At 42.5% G+C, this 17,337-nt stretch overlaps 3 protein-coding genes across 6 annotated transcripts; 2 read left to right on the top strand and 1 right to left on the bottom strand.

Annotated features, from left to right (window-relative positions):
* Positions 1–5,050: 5,050 nt before the first annotated feature.
* Positions 5,051–9,820, top strand: prrg1 (proline rich Gla (G-carboxyglutamic acid) 1). Of its 2 annotated transcripts, none has more exons than XM_085928489.1 (4): positions 5,051–5,107; positions 5,779–5,819; positions 6,476–6,636; positions 7,439–9,820. In XM_085928489.1, the coding sequence occupies exons 2-4, from the start codon at positions 5,810–5,812 to the stop codon at positions 7,892–7,894; spliced, it is 627 nt and encodes a 208-aa protein (XP_085784615.1). In that variant the 5' UTR covers positions 5,051–5,107; positions 5,779–5,809; the 3' UTR covers positions 7,895–9,820. The 2 variants fall into 2 exon arrangements, with proteins under 2 accessions (XP_085784615.1, XP_085784614.1); XM_085928488.1 differs by lacking the exon at positions 5,051–5,107 and adding an exon at positions 5,114–5,455.
* On the bottom strand, positions 6,770–13,231 carry cpox (coproporphyrinogen oxidase). 2 transcript variants are annotated; one of them, XM_085928487.1, is made up of 8 exons: positions 12,540–13,231; positions 12,224–12,367; positions 11,975–12,085; positions 11,713–11,854; positions 11,186–11,404; positions 10,820–10,924; positions 10,655–10,735; positions 6,770–8,030 (listed from the first exon to the last, which is right to left on the bottom strand). In XM_085928487.1, exons 1-8 carry the CDS (start codon positions 13,084–13,086, stop codon positions 8,027–8,029), a joined length of 1,353 nt encoding a protein of 450 aa, XP_085784613.1. In that variant the 5' UTR covers positions 13,087–13,231; the 3' UTR covers positions 6,770–8,026. The 2 variants fall into 2 exon arrangements, with proteins under 2 accessions (XP_085784613.1, XP_085784611.1); XM_085928485.1 differs by lacking the exon at positions 6,770–8,030 and having other exon boundaries at positions 10,524–10,735; positions 12,540–13,230.
* Positions 13,232–13,690: 459 nt separating this feature from the next.
* On the top strand, positions 13,691–17,270 carry ccdc181 (coiled-coil domain containing 181). Of its 2 annotated transcripts, none has more exons than XM_085928134.1 (6): positions 13,691–13,838; positions 14,423–14,527; positions 14,825–15,649; positions 15,791–15,937; positions 16,042–16,196; positions 16,267–17,270. In XM_085928134.1, exons 1-6 carry the CDS (start codon positions 13,767–13,769, stop codon positions 16,436–16,438), a joined length of 1,476 nt encoding a protein of 491 aa, XP_085784260.1. In that variant the 5' UTR covers positions 13,691–13,766; the 3' UTR covers positions 16,439–17,270. The 2 variants fall into 2 exon arrangements, with proteins under 2 accessions (XP_085784260.1, XP_085784258.1); XM_085928132.1 differs by having other exon boundaries at positions 16,039–16,196.
* Positions 17,271–17,337: the final 67 nt, after the last annotated feature.

Genomic DNA, 17,337 nt, shown 5'->3' with positions numbered 1-17,337 from the left:
CACTGCTGGGAAAGAAGTCCGTTTCCATTTCCTTTGACTGACACAGAACATTAAGCAAAAGATTTATCGTCAGGGTGCAAACTAGCAACTCTTGGCTTTTCCACAGCAGTCAATAAAGAGCTACAGCTCAGTAGTTAGTTCATGTGAAAGGGGAAAAGCAAAGGTGAGATGTGGGGCAGTGTATTTATTGTTGAGAGGGGCTTAGGTCAGGTTAGGTAAACATAATAAGATGGACATTTTCAAAACTACATTGTGTTTATAATCGTTAAAAACTCATTGATGCGTCTCATCAAATTTCAAAACAATATCTTTTTATCTATTAGTTTGGCTAATTTTCCTGAAATAGATTTTCAGAAGGGAAAGTGCACTGACCTTTAGGGCATATAGAGCACTAGACCATTTGTCAAAATTCCACTGACTGTGGTTGCCGGTAACCGTATTTCATGTCATACCTGCTCTTCTATATTGGTTGCTGTAATTAGGTTAGATGACTTTAACACTATACTATACCTACTATATATCGCTTGTGTTATGCACTAAGATAATACGAGTTTCAAATAATAATACGAATTCTGATTCATTTGTTGGCATAAGTGATGTATCACTAGGCAAACAATAAGCTTGACAGGGATGCTCCCGGAGATCCATGATAAGGGATCGACTGTGGTGTAATAGAGCATAAATTATCATAAAATTGAAAGGTTAATATTACCCAATGGTATAGTCAATGTCATCCACACGTCTAAAGTCAACATTTAGTAAACCGGCGAAGTTAATGAGGGCCAATTAAGAGTTTGGCTTTTAAAATGCTTTTCTAATGATTGATTTTATGTTAAACTGATGAACACACACTGCCATGTATTCATTTGATAAAAGTCTATTATTGGGTGTGGTCCTGTTCACAATATTCTGTGAAATTGTATGACTTTATTCCAAATTGTCTTTTGATTTAATTTTGCAGTGTGTCTCTCAAGATCCACCGCTTCTGTTAAATATAAATGTCTGATGTTTTTTGTTTTGTTTATGAAATTTTTCTGATTTCTTTTTTCTTGTGTAAATCACTGTTTTTCACGTGAGCGTTTACATAAATACAACTGTCTGTCGTTATATTGTCAGCGTTTTTATTTTTTAGTCTCCTGTCTGTCACTTTAATGAGTCGTGTCTTGTTCTCTTGAGCGCATACAACCGTGCGCATGCGCAGTGAGCATAGCAACAGTCGGGCGGGGGGTAGTTATGTGCATTCCAGTTCTTTTAAGTGAACAGAATCTTTAGAATCGGTTCATTCAAAAGATTCGTTCAAAAGAATCGTTCACCTAATCGTTCGCTACACTTTCTTATTTATTTATTCTTTATTTTCTTACCTCGTATAGTGTACCTATTGAAGTGTCCATGACGTGTACCTTGAGGTGTACCTAATAACAGGACACTTCATTAGGGAAAAAGCTTAAGTGAAAATGAAAAGTGCCACACCCGAACAACCCCCCACTTTCTGATTGGCTGGTTGAGCTGTGACGTCACTCGGACACTCCATTAGGTACACCGCCATTTTCAGGTGTACCTAATAACAGGCCACTTCATTAGGGAAAAATCATGGTCAAAGCTTAAATGAAAGTGAAAAGTGCCACACCCAAACAACCCCCCACTTTCTGATTGGCTGGTTGAGCTGTGACGTCACTCGGACACTCTATTAGGTACACCGCCATTTTCAGGTGTACCTAATAACAGGCCACTTCATTAGGGAAAAATCATGGTCAAAGCTTAAATGAAAGTGAAAAGTGCCACACCCAAACAACCCCCCACTTTCTGATTGGCTGGTTGAGCTCTGACGTCACTCGGACACTCTATTAGGTACACCGCCATTTTCAGGTGTACCTAATAACAGGCCACTTCATTAGGGAAAAATCATGGTCAAAGCTTAAATGAAAGTGAAAAGTGCCACACCCAAACAACCCCCCACTTTCTGATTGGCTGGTTGAGCTGTGACGTCACTCGGACACTCTATTAGGTACACCGCCATTTTCAGGTGTACCTAATAACAGGCCACTTCATTAGGGAAAAATCATGATCAAAGCTTAAATGAAAGTGAAAAGTGCCACACCCAAACAACCCCCCACTTTCTGATTGGCTGGTTGAGCTCTGACGTCACTCGGACACTCTATTAGGTACACCGCCATTTTCAGGTGTACCTAATAACAGGCCACTTCATTAGGGAAAAATCATGGTCAAAGCTTAAATGAAAGTGAAAAGTGCCACACCCAAACAACCCCCCACTTTCTGATTGGCTGGTTGAGCTGTGACGTCACTCGGACACTCTATTAGGTACACCGCCATTTTCAGGTGTACCTAATAACAGGCCACTTCATTAGGGAAAAATCATGGTCAAAGCTTAATGAAAAGTGAAAAGTGCCACACCCGAACAACCCCCCACTTTCTGATTGGCTGGTTGAGCTGTGACGTCACACGGACACTCCTTAGGTACGCCGCCATTTTCAGGTGTACCTAATAACAGGCCACTTCATTAGGGAAAAATCATGGTCAAAGCTTAAATGAAAGTGAAAAGTGCCACACCCGAACAACCCCCCACTTTCTGATTGGCTGGTTGAGCTGTGACGTCACTCGGACACTCTATTAGGTACACCGCCATTTTCAGGTGTACCTAATAACAGGCCACTTCATTAGGGAAAAATCATGGTCAAAGCTTAAATGAAAGTGAAAAATGCCACACCCAAACAACCCCCCACTTTCTGATTGGCTGGTTGAGCTCTGACGTCACTCGGACACTCCATTAGGTACACCGCCATTTTCAGGTGTACCTAATAACAGGCCACTTCATTAGGGAAAAATTATGGTCAAAGCTTAAATGAAAGTGAAAAGTGCCACACCCGAACAACCCCCCACTTTCTGATTGGCTGGTTGAGCTGTGATGTCACTCGGACACTCTATTAGGTACACCGCCATTTTCAGGTGTACCTAATAACAGGCCACTTCATTAGGGAAAAATCATGGTCAAAGCTTAAATGAAAGTGAAAAGTGCCACACCCAAACAACCCCCCACTTTCTGATTGGCTGGTTGAGCTGTGACGTCACTCGGACACTCTATTAGGTACACCGCCATTTTCAGGTGTACCTAATAACAGGCCACTTCATTAGGGAAAAATCATGGTCAAAGCTTAAATGAAAGTGAAAAGTGCCACACCCAAACAACCCCCCACTTTCTGATTGGCTGGTTGAGCTGTGATGTCACTCGGACACTCTATTAGGTACACCGCCATTTTCAGGTGTACCTAATAACAGGCCACTTCATTAGGGAAAAATCATGGTCAAAGCTTAAATGAAAGTGAAAAGTGCCACACCCAAACAACCCCCCACTTTCTGATTGGCTGGTTGAGCTCTGACGTCACTCGGACACTCTATTAGGTACACCGCCATTTTCAGGTGTACCTAATAACAGGCCACTTCATTAGGGAAAAATCATGGTCAAAGCTTAAATGAAAGTGAAAAGTGCCACACCCAAACAACCCCCCACTTTCTGATTGGCTGGTTGAGCTGTGACGTCACTCGGACACTCTATTAGGTACACCGCCATTTTCAGGTGTACCTAATAACAGGCCACTTCATTAGGGAAAAATCATGGTCAAAGCTTAAATGAAAGTGAAAAGTGCCACACCCAAACAACCCCCCACTTTCTGATTGGCTGGTTGAGCTCTGACGTCACTCGGACACTCCATTAGGTACACCGCCATTTTCAGGTGTACCTAATAACAGGCCACTTCATTAGGGAAAAATCATGGTCAAAGCTTAAATGAAAGTGAAAAGTGCCACACCCAAACAACCCCCCACTTTCTGATTGGCTGGTTGAGCTCTGACGTCACTCGGACACTCCATTAGGTACACCGCCATTTTCAGGTGTACCTAATAACAGGCCACTTCATTAGGGAAAAATCATGGTCAAAGCTTAAATGAAAGTGAAAAGTGCCACACCCAAACAACCCCCCACTTTCTGATTGGCTGGTTGAGCTCTGACGTCACTCGGACACTCCATTAGGTACACCGCCATTTTCAGGTGTACCTAATAACAGGCCACTTCATTAGGGAAAAATCATGGTCAAAGCTTAAATGAAAGTGAAAAGTGCCACACCCAAACAACCCCCCACTTTCTGATTGGCTGGTTGAGCTCTGACGTCACTCGGACACTCCATTAGGTACACCGCCATTTTCAGGTGTACCTAATAACAGGCCACTTCATTAGGGAAAAATCATGGTCAAAGCTTAAATGAAAGTGAAAAGTGCCACACCCAAACAACCCCCCACTTTCTGATTGGCTGGTTGAGCTCTGACGTCACTCGGACACTCCATTAGGTACACCGCCATTTTTAGGTGTACCTAATAACAGGCCACTTCATTAGGGAAAAATAATGGCCAAAGCTTAACGGAAAGTGAAAAGTGCCACACCCGAACAACCCCCCACTTTTTGATTGGCTGGTTGAGCTGTGATGTCACTCGGACACTCCATTAGGTACACCGCCATTTTCAGGTGTACCTAATAACAGGCCACTTCATTAGGGAAAAATCATGGCCAAAGCTTAACGGAAAGTGAAAAGTGCCACACCCAAACAACCCCCCACTTTCTGATTGGCTGGTTGAGCTGTGACGTCACTCGGACACTCTATTAGGTACACCGCCATTTTCAGGTGTACCTAATAACAGGCCACTTCATTAGGAAGAGGATGGAATAAAACACCAGACAAGTTATAACATAAATGTTTATTAAAATGATAATAATAATAAAAGTACATGTCAAACCAGCAATCTAATGTGAAACGAAACAACATTTAGGCATATATATATATATATATATATATATATATATATATATATATATATATATATATATATATATATATATATATATATATATATATATATATATATATATATTCATACATGTTACTTTAGGAAGTGATTCGTCCACTCTCTTTCACTGAAATGATTCGTTCTTTTGAACGAATCGTTCACTTACGAGCCAACACTAGCTCGGGGCTGGGGGGGGGGGGGGACGCAGCGGAGATGAGGCAATCGTAAATGCGCATTCTGGGGAGCGGAGAAGGTAAGCGGTTCTTCCATTGTACTCGAGTAATATTGACTGACAAAAGAACCAGTTTGCGAATAACGGGTATTGTTTTTTTGATTCGTGGCGGGGACTTGCTTGGCGCTTCCAAAATAATCCCCCAGTTGGTTGTCATCAAACTAGCTTCAACCCCGCTTTGCGATGCAGAATTGGGGACGAGCGAGACCGTCAGCATGTAACGGCGCTTTGGCCATCAGATCTTTTCAGTGCCAACTTTCAAAGAAAACGTGATATCGTTGCAGTCGCATAACGGGAGGCTTTTGTCTTCGTCACCCTGCTGCTGGTAGCTGTTTTCGTTTTGTGCGAGTCCCCAGAAGCCGCCCATGAGTAAGTGTGGACATCAGCCGCCATTGGTCACTCACACTGGGACGAGAGATGTCTCACCAGGCTGATTGTGACGTTGCTTTTATCGAAATTATTTGACAATATCATTCATCGATTGTGCTCTTTAGGATCGCGGGTTACTTTAATTTACCATTTGTTGTAATGGTTGCAACAAACTACTTCAGGGTCAACTAATCTAGTTTAAATGACTTTCTGGAGAATAATAAAAAAATGCCAGAGAAAGAATGTTATTTTTCTTGGGAGGCACAGTTAATTATTGTCTGACGATTATCAGCAAGTTAAAAAAAAGTTTTGCTTTTTTGCAGATAAATCACCCGGGGGAGTCTGACAGGAAGCATGGGGAGTGGTAAGTTTGCTCTTGTTTTTTACACTTTGGTTTTAATCCCCACAATTCCATATCCTTTATTTTCTTTGATCCCCCTTCTTTGTGTTTTTTTTATTTTCTAATGTGTCAGTTTTCAAACACACTGCTAGTTCTTTCTGGTTGGTGTTGTTGTTATTGTTTTAATTCAACACGCAGTTCTCCTACTCCCCTGCATGACATTTATGTATCACGAGTTTGTTTTGAGATCATATCATCAAGTCACATGGATGTCATTACTTGTTTAAAAAGTAACACACCATTTTTATCAAGATGTGAGAAACAGAGCAGTGCTGTCACATCTAAGTTCATCCTAACAGTGTAACCCAAGATGGCAGGATGCCAAAATTTAAAGATGCTTTTGTTAGTATGTGAGTGGGCACCGGATAGGCTTTGTTTCCGTCGGCAACCGTGTCCCTCTTCCTCTTTTTGTCAGTATCCCTATCCTCTTTTTGTTCTATGTGAGCCCCACTCTTCTTTCTATAAAAACACTTTCTTTGCTTAATTTGTTCTCGTTCTCTTCCCCGCTGTTGCCCCTCGCCGCGTCGTCTTTTCCCGACCGCCGCTTTTTTTCCTCGCTTTGCATTTTCTCACAAATTCTAAAGTTTTCCGGCTCTCTCTCCCTCCCAACGTGACCCCAGTGTTCCTGCCGGCGGACGCGGCCCACTCGGTGCTGCGGCGGCTGCCCAGGGCCAACTACCTCCTGGAAGAGATGAAGCAGGGTAACATCCAACGGGAGTGTTACGAGGAGATCTGCACCTACGAGGAGGCCCGCGAGGCTTTTGAAAACGACGATAAGACGGTGAGAATATGATGATGTTGATGTCGCTTCCTTTCCGAAATATAGTTCCTCCTCCCGATATAGTCACTCTCAAGTCAGAAAGTAGAACACAAAACATAGTTTGTAAAAAAATTTCTCAGATTTTGCCATTTTTTTGGCCTGTTTGGTAAAATTTGCTTTTTTTGTCTTCTTATATAACAGGGGTCACCAACCTTTATGAAAGATTTCATGCATCAGTAGAAATGGCTACCAGTTTACACTTTTGAAATAACAAATCTGATAATACAGAATATAACATACAAACAATATGTATTCAAAATAATATACAAATCATTATTATTTTTCACAATTGTATTCATCAATGCGAGGACACTGTGTTATTGCCTAATACAGTTGCATATCAACAAATACAGCAGCTCGACCGGAAATGTTTGAACCCTGATCTGCAATTAAGCACATTCATATGTCATGAGATGAAATTTTACACCACCATTCATACTGCATGTGTTTTTCCAGGAAGAGATTAATGTCAGTAGGAAGAACAACCAGGTGCATGTGGGGGGGGGGGCTTGTTTTTGCTCCCAACTATTGTTGGCAGCTGCTGAGTTACGTTACGCACACAGTTGTGTTGGTTACGTGACGTCACTTGAGGGCATTGTTTGTCTCCTATATTGCGTTGGAGTGATATTTACCAAGTGACACGTATTGCATTGACCTCTTTGAATTTCTGTCACCTTGTGTTCCCTCAAATTGAAGAAACACTCAATAACGTCTGAATACCAATGAATAAATGATCAATTCCTCCTGTTGTGATTGTGGACAGAGGCACTTCTGGGATGAGTACGTGCGTGAGAGCAACCCTTCTGGAGGTCTGGAGTCAGTGGTGGGTGGCGTGCATTCCCTCTACCTGATCGTGCCGCTGCTGACGGTGGTGTTCATCGTGGTAGCCGTGGCCGTCGTCGTGTTTTGCTGCCACTCCCGCAAGCGCACGCAGCCGAGCCCCAGCCTGGTCCACTCTCACCACGACCACGTCCTGTCAGTGGTCTCCACCGACCACTGGGGGCGGGATTATCACCACGGCGATCAGTCGGAACTCAGCGGCCACAGCAGCCCCTTGGGCTACCCGGGCTCGGAGGCGGCGTCCATTCGAGGGGGCGCCGCCGACCGTCCGCCGTCGTACGAGGAAGCGGTGGGCCACGCCGACATCCGCGTGGAGACGGAGCCCCCGCCGCAGTACGAGGACATCATCATCAACACCAGCGGAAACCGCGGGAAGTAAACGCAGCGCCGTGGCATCACCATGCAAAGTCCGCCAAGCACTCAACATTTGCACTAACCTCTGGGAAGGATCGCCACGCAAGGGAATGCAGCAGTACCAAATTCAACAAACATCCGTGCTGTCATGCAACGGTCACCTGGACAAAGTAGGAAAAAAAGTTTTGGGAATTGTCACACATAAGGATTTTTTTTTTCAACACTATTTGACTCATCCGTGCTTTACTTTGCCAAATATTTCATACTACTACTTCGCTGCCACGGTTCCGAGAGAGCAAAACGGGGGCGGCGTCATGGACTCATCAGGAAAGCAGCAGCTTGAGCTCATATGTATATGCAGCATCACAATTCCACATGTGAGTGTTGATGGAAAGCCATTTGAGCATTTGTTTGGAATCATAATCTTTGGGCAGCAAAATCCAATTCATGCTCTCATGGCTTCCCATACAGTCCATAATTATGTTTTGTGTTGTTTTTAAGGAATCTGTTGGAGTTTGTCATATACAACTTGCCTGTTGTGTGTTGTTGACCCACTTTGTTCCACGTTTGACGAGTTGTTATGAAGCTACACTCAACTGTGAAAATCTTCCTTGTGCTCCAAAAAGCTTCCCTCGTAGGTTGACGGTGACTCCTTACACGCCCAGAAAATGAGGTTTTGGGGGGAAGCATCTCACGGAAGATCTCGTATTTAATGCCACAATGGACCATGTCAAGCATGTGTAATGTATATGTGTATGTATAAAAATATAAATACAGTGTAACCTCTGCTTAGGAATGACTATACTTGCCAACATTCCGAGATACGAATTTTTGAACCAAATTTGACTTTCGGATCAGAGCGTGTCTGGTGACGTGTGTGCGTTTACCCATTTTCTTATTGTCTCGAGTCCATGGGTAGGCAACTCCGGTCCTCGAGGGCGGTGTCTTGCATGTTTTCGATTGCCTTCCCGTTGCAATACATCTGATTCAAATGGACCATTAATTTTACAACACAATCACAAAGTGGATTAAGTTCCTAAGTAGAGGTTTCACTTACTGTATATAAGGTCTGTGTGAAAGTCAAATTACAGTAAGGTTGATACTAATGTAGCTGAGAACTAAATGAAGGCACTTGTATCAAAGCTCACAATGAGCTCTTCAGAATTTTTTTTTGGACTTTGTCAATTTGAAGGTCAATGTTATGTTCTTTTTATTTTTGCCTGTTGCGATCACACAATGGTTTATTGAGAGGAATTTATCTTAAGGCTAAAATGTCCGCCTGAATGTAAGGAAAGAGCTTCAATCATGGGTGTCAAACTCGAGATTCATTCGTTTTATGCAGCCAAATAAAAAATAAGTGTTATTTTCATGCTAACTGTAATTGATGAACTAAAAAAAACCAAAAGACTTTTCAAGGAATTACTTTCGCCAAATCCCTTCTTTTAATTTGAACAGTAAACTAAAATGTTTGCTTGACTTATTTTAAAATGTATATATATTTTTTTATAAATAAAAATAAATGAATAAATGCAGATGTAAATATGAATTTGAAATAAAATTGTGGTAATTATGTTTATATGGTTTTCAGTCCTCTGAGGGACACCATAACTTTGAGGAAACTGAGTTTGACACCCCTGACTGAACAATAGTTGTTAGACCCAGGCATACTTATGCAATTTTGTCGCATACATAAAATGCAATTTATTCTAATATATTTACACACTGAGCACTGATTACTTTTATTTTCTTAAAAGTGAATTGACCTATGAAACTCAGCACTCACTACTTTATATAACCTCGAAGTGAGTTGTGTTGATTAAACTCACACAGGTTACACAATGCCTTAGCTAAAATGAGGAAATACAAAATGTAAGGGAACCTGTAAGAAGTCTTTAATATTATGTACAAATGTGTGAAATGGTTTGTAGTAAAAACAAAAGTCAACTTCAAACTATAACCTTGTACCTTTTATGCCAAACCATTTATGTTTATATTTTCAGCCAAATTTTTACCATTCATTCTTAATGGCCCATTTACATTTTAACCATTTGAAATTCACATCATTCAGCTCATTCAATTCACATTGGTGAGGATTTTTAACATTCCTAAAATTCCCAAGTTTAAAAAAGTTCACATTTTTACCTTTAAAATTTCGACAATTTTTTTTTAATAACATTTAATTTTACCCTTCTAATTTCTATATTTTGACAGATTCAAACCGTTCCAACTTCAAATTATATTCAGCTTATGCCTACTGCCTTTTTATTCACCTTCACACACAATTTCTCCAGAAATTACATCCTCTCGTTAAAATTATTTCAAACAACCAGCTAAATGTCAGATTTGTAATATTTGTCCTTGGGCATTGACCTACCAAACTTTGCACGCAACATGATCCCAACGGTAAATATTTATCCGTCGGTTAAAGAAACCAAATATTGAGTAGGTAATCAGCCAAAGACCAGAAAAACAAGTGAAACTTAAAATATTGACCCATTCATAGTAAGCAAGTGCACTTATTGTACGTGAGGCGCATACGGGATATTATTTACGTAAAAAAGAAAAAAGCTTCAAGTAAGGTGAGCTATTTAGCTCAACACAAAAGGGACGTATCAATGTGAAGTGACCAACAGCAATCAAAATGGCCAACAGGAAAGGTTGCTTTTTTTTTATTTTTTTTTTTACTTGAACTTTCAGCGACTGACAAAAGTAACTCCAACAAAAAACAAACATATCAAGGAACCTCATGCTTAAACAGCACTGTTACCATGTTGACATGACTCACAGCCACTCTTTTGGGTTTCGTAACACCTCCAGCATCTCGGCCTCTCGGGTTCCGACGGCGGGCTCGTGCATGTACTCCCACCTGAGGAGGAAGGTTGAATTGGTCAACTGAGCGACACCAGCAACACGGTCGGTGGCTTAGACGCTGCCGCAACACGCTGCTTACCTGGCGGTGAGGGGAAGGGACATGAGGATGCTCTCAATTCGGGATCCCGGCGTGGCCAAGCCGAACTTCACTCCCCTGTCGTACACCAAATTGAATTCCACGTACCTGAAGCACAAATACTTATCTTGAGAATTAGACTTTATACTTTTAATCTAAAAAAACCTAAATATTGTCATAAAAATATGACTATCCTTACAATGTTATTCCGTTAATCTAAAAACTATAGACTTTTCATCTTGAAAATGCAAAATTACAATAAAATGACTTGAATCTTTTCCACCTAAAAATATTAATATAATCATTTTATCTTCCTTCATTTCCAGGTGGTCCTATTACTGACTCACTGGGCTCAAAAACCAAGCTCACCTTCCTCGTCGCACTTGCTGCCAGTCCTTTTCCTCGTCGGTGAAAGGATCACGGAGGTGTTTGTAAACTATGGGCAGGTAACAGGGGACCACAGTGCGTGCGCAGCTCTTGACGAAACCAAAAGCCTCCTCCTGACTGGGGCCGTCCAGGTCGTCGAAGAAGATCCCCCCGATACCTCGAGTCTCTCCTCTGTGACGGACGTAGAAGTATCTGTCACACCTGAAAGACCACACGTTGACAAGATGGTAAAGCCAAGCGAACCATGAAATAATACCACTTTATCGTCTTGAGATTTGACATTCTGGATGCGGCTCTTGTTTTTTTTTTTTTTTTTTATCTCATTATATTTTAGAGGTGCTCCAAAATAAAATGGCCATTAAATATAACTTGACAAGATCCGCCCATTGAAATGCATCAGATAGCCACGTTCATAACGGTCTTTTCCTACACTGTTGTCTTATCAACATCATGCAGTCAAGGAACACCCTCTGTATCGCCGAAGATGACATCACACCATCTCTTTGTACCATTTCTTGAAGTCGGGGTAGTATTGCGGGTGGTGCTTGTCACAGGCCTCCTTTAGTGTGTTGTGGAAGTGAAATGCATCTTCTTTATTGACGTAGATTGGAGTCAGGTCTGTGCCGCCGCCAAACCACCACTGTTTGGAGCCTACAACATGCACGCACGGGCGGGCGGATACAAGGGTGATGATTCTTTCATGAGCTGAATGGAGTCACAGACACGAAGACACGGCTGCTGACGTCAAGGAGCAGACAATGGCACGCTTACCGTCTTCCTCCTCAATCTCAAAGTATCGATAGTTGAAGTGCACGGTGGGGATGTGAGGGTTCTTGGGGTGGATCACGGAACTCACGCCCATAGCACAGAATGGCAGCTTGCCTGAGAAAAAACAATTCACATATCATTTTCATATTCTCCAAACCTGTCAGACTTCCATTACTTTAACTTTATTTGACTTCGATGCATTTACACTCAGAAATGTTCAAATATTTGCCAAAACAATCGATAATGGCTTACCATCTTTTCCTTTGAGGACCTTGCCCCTGCTCCTCATCTGCTTGGCCGCCTCTTCAGTCAAGTTTCCGAAGACCACAGACACATTGACTCCGGCTTTCTCAAACACTTGGCCATCTTGCATCACGCAGCTGATCCCACCACCACCTGAAACACAACACAAGAAATGGAGAACTGTTACAGAAATTGTATCGAAATGCTGTAAAGCTGATGCGGAAAATGTAGGGAACGTGACAATCGGAAAATTCAACAGTATCCTAATAATAAACAAACATATATTCAAAAATAGTCATCATCATCATCCAACAGTGACTCCCACCTTCTTTTCTTTCCCAACGATCCACCGTGAACGTCCCACCGTCCACCGCCTCCAAAGCTTTGCAGAACTCTGCCTGCGTCTCCATGATGAGCATCTCCATCCTGGTGCACATCTCGCCTTTCCTCGCCTGTAGCACGGCGACGTCAGTGACCGGAGGAGACATGAATCCCTGACATCTCTCCAAGATGTCCCCCTGCTCCTGGTTCTTGTCCTCCTCTGCAGCTCGGGGTACCACAGTCGCCATCTCGGCCCGCTGGAAGTGGTTGACGTTGGCCAATAATCCAGCGACTGCAGCGGTTGCAGTGACTGCAGCGGCCCCGCTTAGCGCCAGAGCTCCCCGCCTGCTGCTCCGTCCGCCGGCTGACGTTTTGCCTGCGGTCCCTTGGGACATGAACCGTACGCCAGTAGTCCTGGACGGCCATGAACTAATATGCGGCGAACGAGACGAATGGCATTCTCCGGCTCTCAAAATCCCCTTTAAATTGGAAATAAAACATCGCCTCGTCGTAGCCTTTGCTGTATTCTTAACGAATACTAGAGCGGCCATTTTCACACGTCCGCACTCGACTTTTGGGCGCGTTACTGTGCACGCACTAAGTAACAAAACACTATCACAACTTGCTTAAACCTGATAACAGTTTGACAGTTGTCAAGTAGCGAACACTTCCGCGTTAGTGAGCGGGGCATCTTGGGAAATGTAGTTTGTACATCCACTTACAGCGCAGCCTTCGCCTATAGGCGAACTAAAAGTCCCAGTTTACGTTGCGTTCACGGAATCACGCAAAGAATGTACTTGTTTTACATACGATGCCCACTTTTCAATCCTTGTTTTAAGATATATATAGATCTTTCATGTTAATAGTTTGTTTGGACCAATTTATGCCCTGAATATATGTACTGTATTTTTGGTTGCGCTTTGAATACAATTTAACAGACTCTTAACTTTATTATTCAATTATGCCATAAAATTCCTCAAACTCTACATACATTACAAGTCATAAAATTCCCCAAATTCTACATACATTACAAATTTAGAGACCGTTTCCTTGTGGAGACTGTTCAGGAGAGTGGGCTATTATTGTCGTCTGTGCGCATGCGTGAGTGTAAATGTTGTCAGTCTCTATGGCGACGGGACAGTTAATGCTTTTAGGGTTGTAGACGGCGAGAGATTATGTGCACAGGTGTCGCTCCGCAGACAGGCTCAGTGTCTGTATGTGACATACTTAGATGGTGGGCTGCACGTTTGCATCTTCTGTTTCACGTTTTCACTCCTCAGGAAAATTAACGCACAAACCAATGGTGAGTTATCAAATATTTCTTTTGAATTGATCGGATTTCGAGTGAAATCCTCAGAAGGCCCACGGGTGAACTTTTCATGACGTATAGCCTGTTGTTTATTTAATTCAAATGAAGCAAAGCTATTAGAAATAAAATGTCAAACAGGCTTCAATACTGTTTGCAGCAATTTTGGTTAATTTTCTGACCAAGATTGCATAGTGCTTGTTTAAGCAAGAAAAAACTGAGTAGTAATAAAGCAAACAATAAAACCTGATAAAGAAATGATTAAATAATCCAAAATGTTAACCTAGAATAAATGGTGTGATTACAAAATAATGCCCTAGTAATGGCTTCTGTTGAGGTTTTATTTCTCTAAAATATATTTCAAATTTCAATCTGCAAACAAATCTTCAAACTTTTTAACCTACTAATATGTATGTCAGATATTTATACACATAAGTTTTGTTCCGTGTGTCTTTTGGTTATTGTATATTTCATTTGGAACCAGATGTTAAAAATAGGAAAACCACTGGCTAATTGATTTTGGTTTTAAAATAGATAATACATTCAAAAAAATAAATACAGCTTATCGCTTTCCCTGGCAGATCATGAGTGAGGTGGTCTGCACAAAATCTGAGGAGGTGTATGAGGATGACTTTGAGAAGGATCTGGACTGGCTGATTAGTGAGGGAAGTCGGAGCGAAGAGCAAGTAAGTGAAACCCAGGGTGCTGACATACTGTACTACAGTAATATCTTCCTTTCACTGTGCTGTAATATTCATGAGCACATTTGACAAACATTGCAACAATGCAGTGCCAACGGAAAACAGTGGAACAACTAAAGTTATACAATTTGGAATACAGAGAAACCCAGATTTCGGGTCTAAAAAAAAAAAAAAAAGTTTTACTGTACAATCAAAATGTTCTGGCATAATGAATTGAATCAAGGGAGCTGTTGCAGAGAACCTTACCTGTTCCTGGGTCACATGCATATTTCCACCTCACAGGGTCCTGACTACGAGGACATTGAAGCGGACATTGACAAAGAACTGGCTGAGGATGAGAAAAAACTTAAAGCAAAGGACAAAATCAGCAACTCAGGGGAGCAGGCTGATGATGAAGAAAGGTGGCCCTCACCAATGGACCCACTTGAGTACGATCCAGACGGAGACGGCCCCAGCAAGCCTTTGGGAGTAGGTGAACACCGGACAGATGAGGAGAAGTACATCATGGAGAAGATCCAACAAGCCAACAAGGAACTGCAGGATCAGGAAGCTCCGAATTTGAGTCGGAGACGAAGGCTTCAGTTTAAAGACACGTTGGTTACCTTGGTGGTGCCTCCGCTGCAGTTGGAGCATGACCCCGGAGAGGCCAGTGACACGGAGATGGAAGTGTCGGGGAGGCTGTCTGAGCTGAAACTCTCCCCTCGAGAGAAGCATCAAGGTTGGAAGAGAGATGAAGGTCCCAAGGAGGGGAGGGTACTTGTGGAAAAAGATGGCAGGTTTGACCTTGTCAGCCTCAAAGAGGTGGAACATCAAGGTCTCCTTCCTCCAATTGCACCAGAGCACATAGGGAGCCCCAGAAAGAGTCCTACTTCCGTCCCCGCACCTCGTACCCCAGCTGGAACTTCTTCCGATCGCCTACGAGCGCCCCGACCTCCGGCAAGGCCCAGCTCGGCCTGTCACAGTCAAAGAGGAGTCCAGCGGAGAGGAATTAAGAGGCGGGTGCAGTCGGCCAGTGGGACGCCCTCCCAGGTCACGTTCAAGCTCTCACCTCAGCAGAAAGAACTCCTGCAAAAGGTCCAGGAGAGGAAGGAGAAAATGGCCAGAGAGGTAACCACACTAGTTATAATGATAGCAAAAATCTTTCAGGATTGATTTAAAGTGTGTTTGTGTTGGTTTTTATACCACATGGCCATACGAAACATAAAAAAAAAAACTAAACAGTTGAATTCATGTACTGGATGGTGTCAGGCCGAGCAGAGGAAGCTGGAGGATGCGGAGCAGAAGAGACAAGAGAACGAGCTGGCTTTCAAAGCGTGGCTCGTGAGGAAGAGAGAACAGCTGCTGCAGGAGAAGAGAATCCACAAAGCACAGGAGATAGAGAGGATGAATTCACAGGTAATCACCACAAGAGGGAGACAAAACGCATATTTATGCCAATAACGTCCGGTGAGGAGCAGCCGCTAGAACTTTGTGAATTCATTTATTTTTTGCTGCAGAAGGACTCCAGTGAACCAGAAGACGCTTTCCGGCTGTGGCTGCAAAGGAAACATGAGCAGCAACAACGAGAGAGGCAGTTGGTACAGTTGAAGAGGTTGGAAGAGGATGGTGGTTATTTCCTACACAGCCGGGAGGAGTGCGAACGTGCCTTCAAACTGTGAGATGAGATCATCACCATCTTTTTCGCAAACATAGACACACACTTGACTTGCACGTATTCCCTTCAGGTGGCTGACTCGCAAGCGGGCGGAAAAGAAAGCGGAGCAACGGGCGGCTCGGGAGAGGTCGCGCAGGTTTGTCCTGGAGGAGCGGCGGGCGCGGCGCATGCGTGACCTGTTGTGCACGGCCAGCGACACCAATACGTTCCGATTCACGGATCAGCTCACCTGTCACTTCTGAAGCACCATACTTAATTTTTTTAAAAATATATATATTTCATCATCTATTATCCGAGCCCATATACTTGGTGCGACACTCCTGCTTGTTTTTCCTCTCCAGCAAAATGAATGATGTGGATTTTGAGATTTTAGTCTTACAAAAGATTTGTTTGTACGTAAATTGCAGGGAAGTTCACAAAAATGATTATACTTGGCTCATCATGGAAAATTCAATTCACATTTTAAATGTATGCTTTTGCTATCTTGGAGATTTTTTTTCCATGCGTTCTGGTTTTGCTCGACTGTTTTCCAAAAAACCCATTCACCACAGTGACCTCTCAGCATTACATTTTCAACTTGGACAAAACAACAATGCTGTGCATCTTAAAAAGCTGACATGGTGACATCTTGTATTCACAGACGCGTCAATATTGTATGTCAATCTGTCGGAGGAATTTATGGTTTGTGTTCAAGCACAATAACGTGATTCTGCATGTGAGAGAGAGAAAAACCCATCTTACCCTAACTGTCTATAATTTATTAGGTCCCAAAAACATACAGTTTTGTGCATTTCATCATTAAATATCAGTGAAAACAAAAGTGTAGAACCTCACCCGTTCGGATTAAAGCTCTGAATCTCGGCAGAACAGACAATAGATATATCCCCCCGCCCCCCCCATTGAATTTACAGTGCATGACTCTGTCTTATCACCTGTATATCAATAAAAACCTAAAATATCAAATTCCTTGAAACAGGAAAGATTGATCTTTTAAGACAAAAAAAGCTTCCCATAACAAACGCAGACAGCAGCTGTCAACGTCTTCAAATATAAATTAAAAAGACGACATCAAATACTGATACATTTCCCCAAAATTGACAGATCGAAGTATCGAGTGCATGATTATTATAAATATTCAGAA

This window comes from Syngnathus leptorhynchus, chromosome 13, assembly GCF_054491065.1.
Source record: "Syngnathus leptorhynchus isolate UIUO chromosome 13, UIUO_Slep, whole genome shotgun sequence".
NCBI lineage: Eukaryota > Metazoa > Chordata > Actinopteri > Syngnathiformes > Syngnathidae > Syngnathus > Syngnathus leptorhynchus.
This window is presented reverse-complemented; position numbering and strand designations above follow the sequence as displayed.

What these genes read in the sequence shown, in the direction of transcription:
- prrg1 (XM_085928489.1), top strand. An exon ending in TTGAAAACGACGATAAGACG is followed by an intron (nt 6,637 to 7,438) that starts GTGAGAATATGA and finishes GATTGTGGACAG; the next exon opens with AGGCACTTCTGGGATGAGTA.
- cpox (XM_085928487.1), bottom strand. Translation starts at nt 13,086, where the DNA reads ATGGCCGCTCTAGTATTCGTTAAGAATACAGCAAAGGCTACGACGAGG. An exon ending in GGTCCTCAAAGGAAAAGATG is followed by an intron (nt 12,086 to 12,223) that starts GTAAGCCATTAT and finishes GTTTTTTCTCAG; the next exon opens with GCAAGCTGCCATTCTGTGCT. An exon ending in TACCCCGACTTCAAGAAATG is followed by an intron (nt 11,405 to 11,712) that starts GTACAAAGAGAT and finishes GTGGTCTTTCAG; the next exon opens with GTGTGACAGATACTTCTACG.
- ccdc181 (XM_085928132.1), top strand. Translation starts at nt 13,767, where the DNA reads ATGGTGGGCTGCACGTTTGCATCTTCTGTTTCACGTTTTCACTCCTCA. An exon ending in GAAGTCGGAGCGAAGAGCAA is followed by an intron (nt 14,528 to 14,824) that starts GTAAGTGAAACC and finishes TCCACCTCACAG; the next exon opens with GGTCCTGACTACGAGGACAT. An exon ending in AGGAGAAAATGGCCAGAGAG is followed by an intron (nt 15,650 to 15,790) that starts GTAACCACACTA and finishes GGATGGTGTCAG; the next exon opens with GCCGAGCAGAGGAAGCTGGA.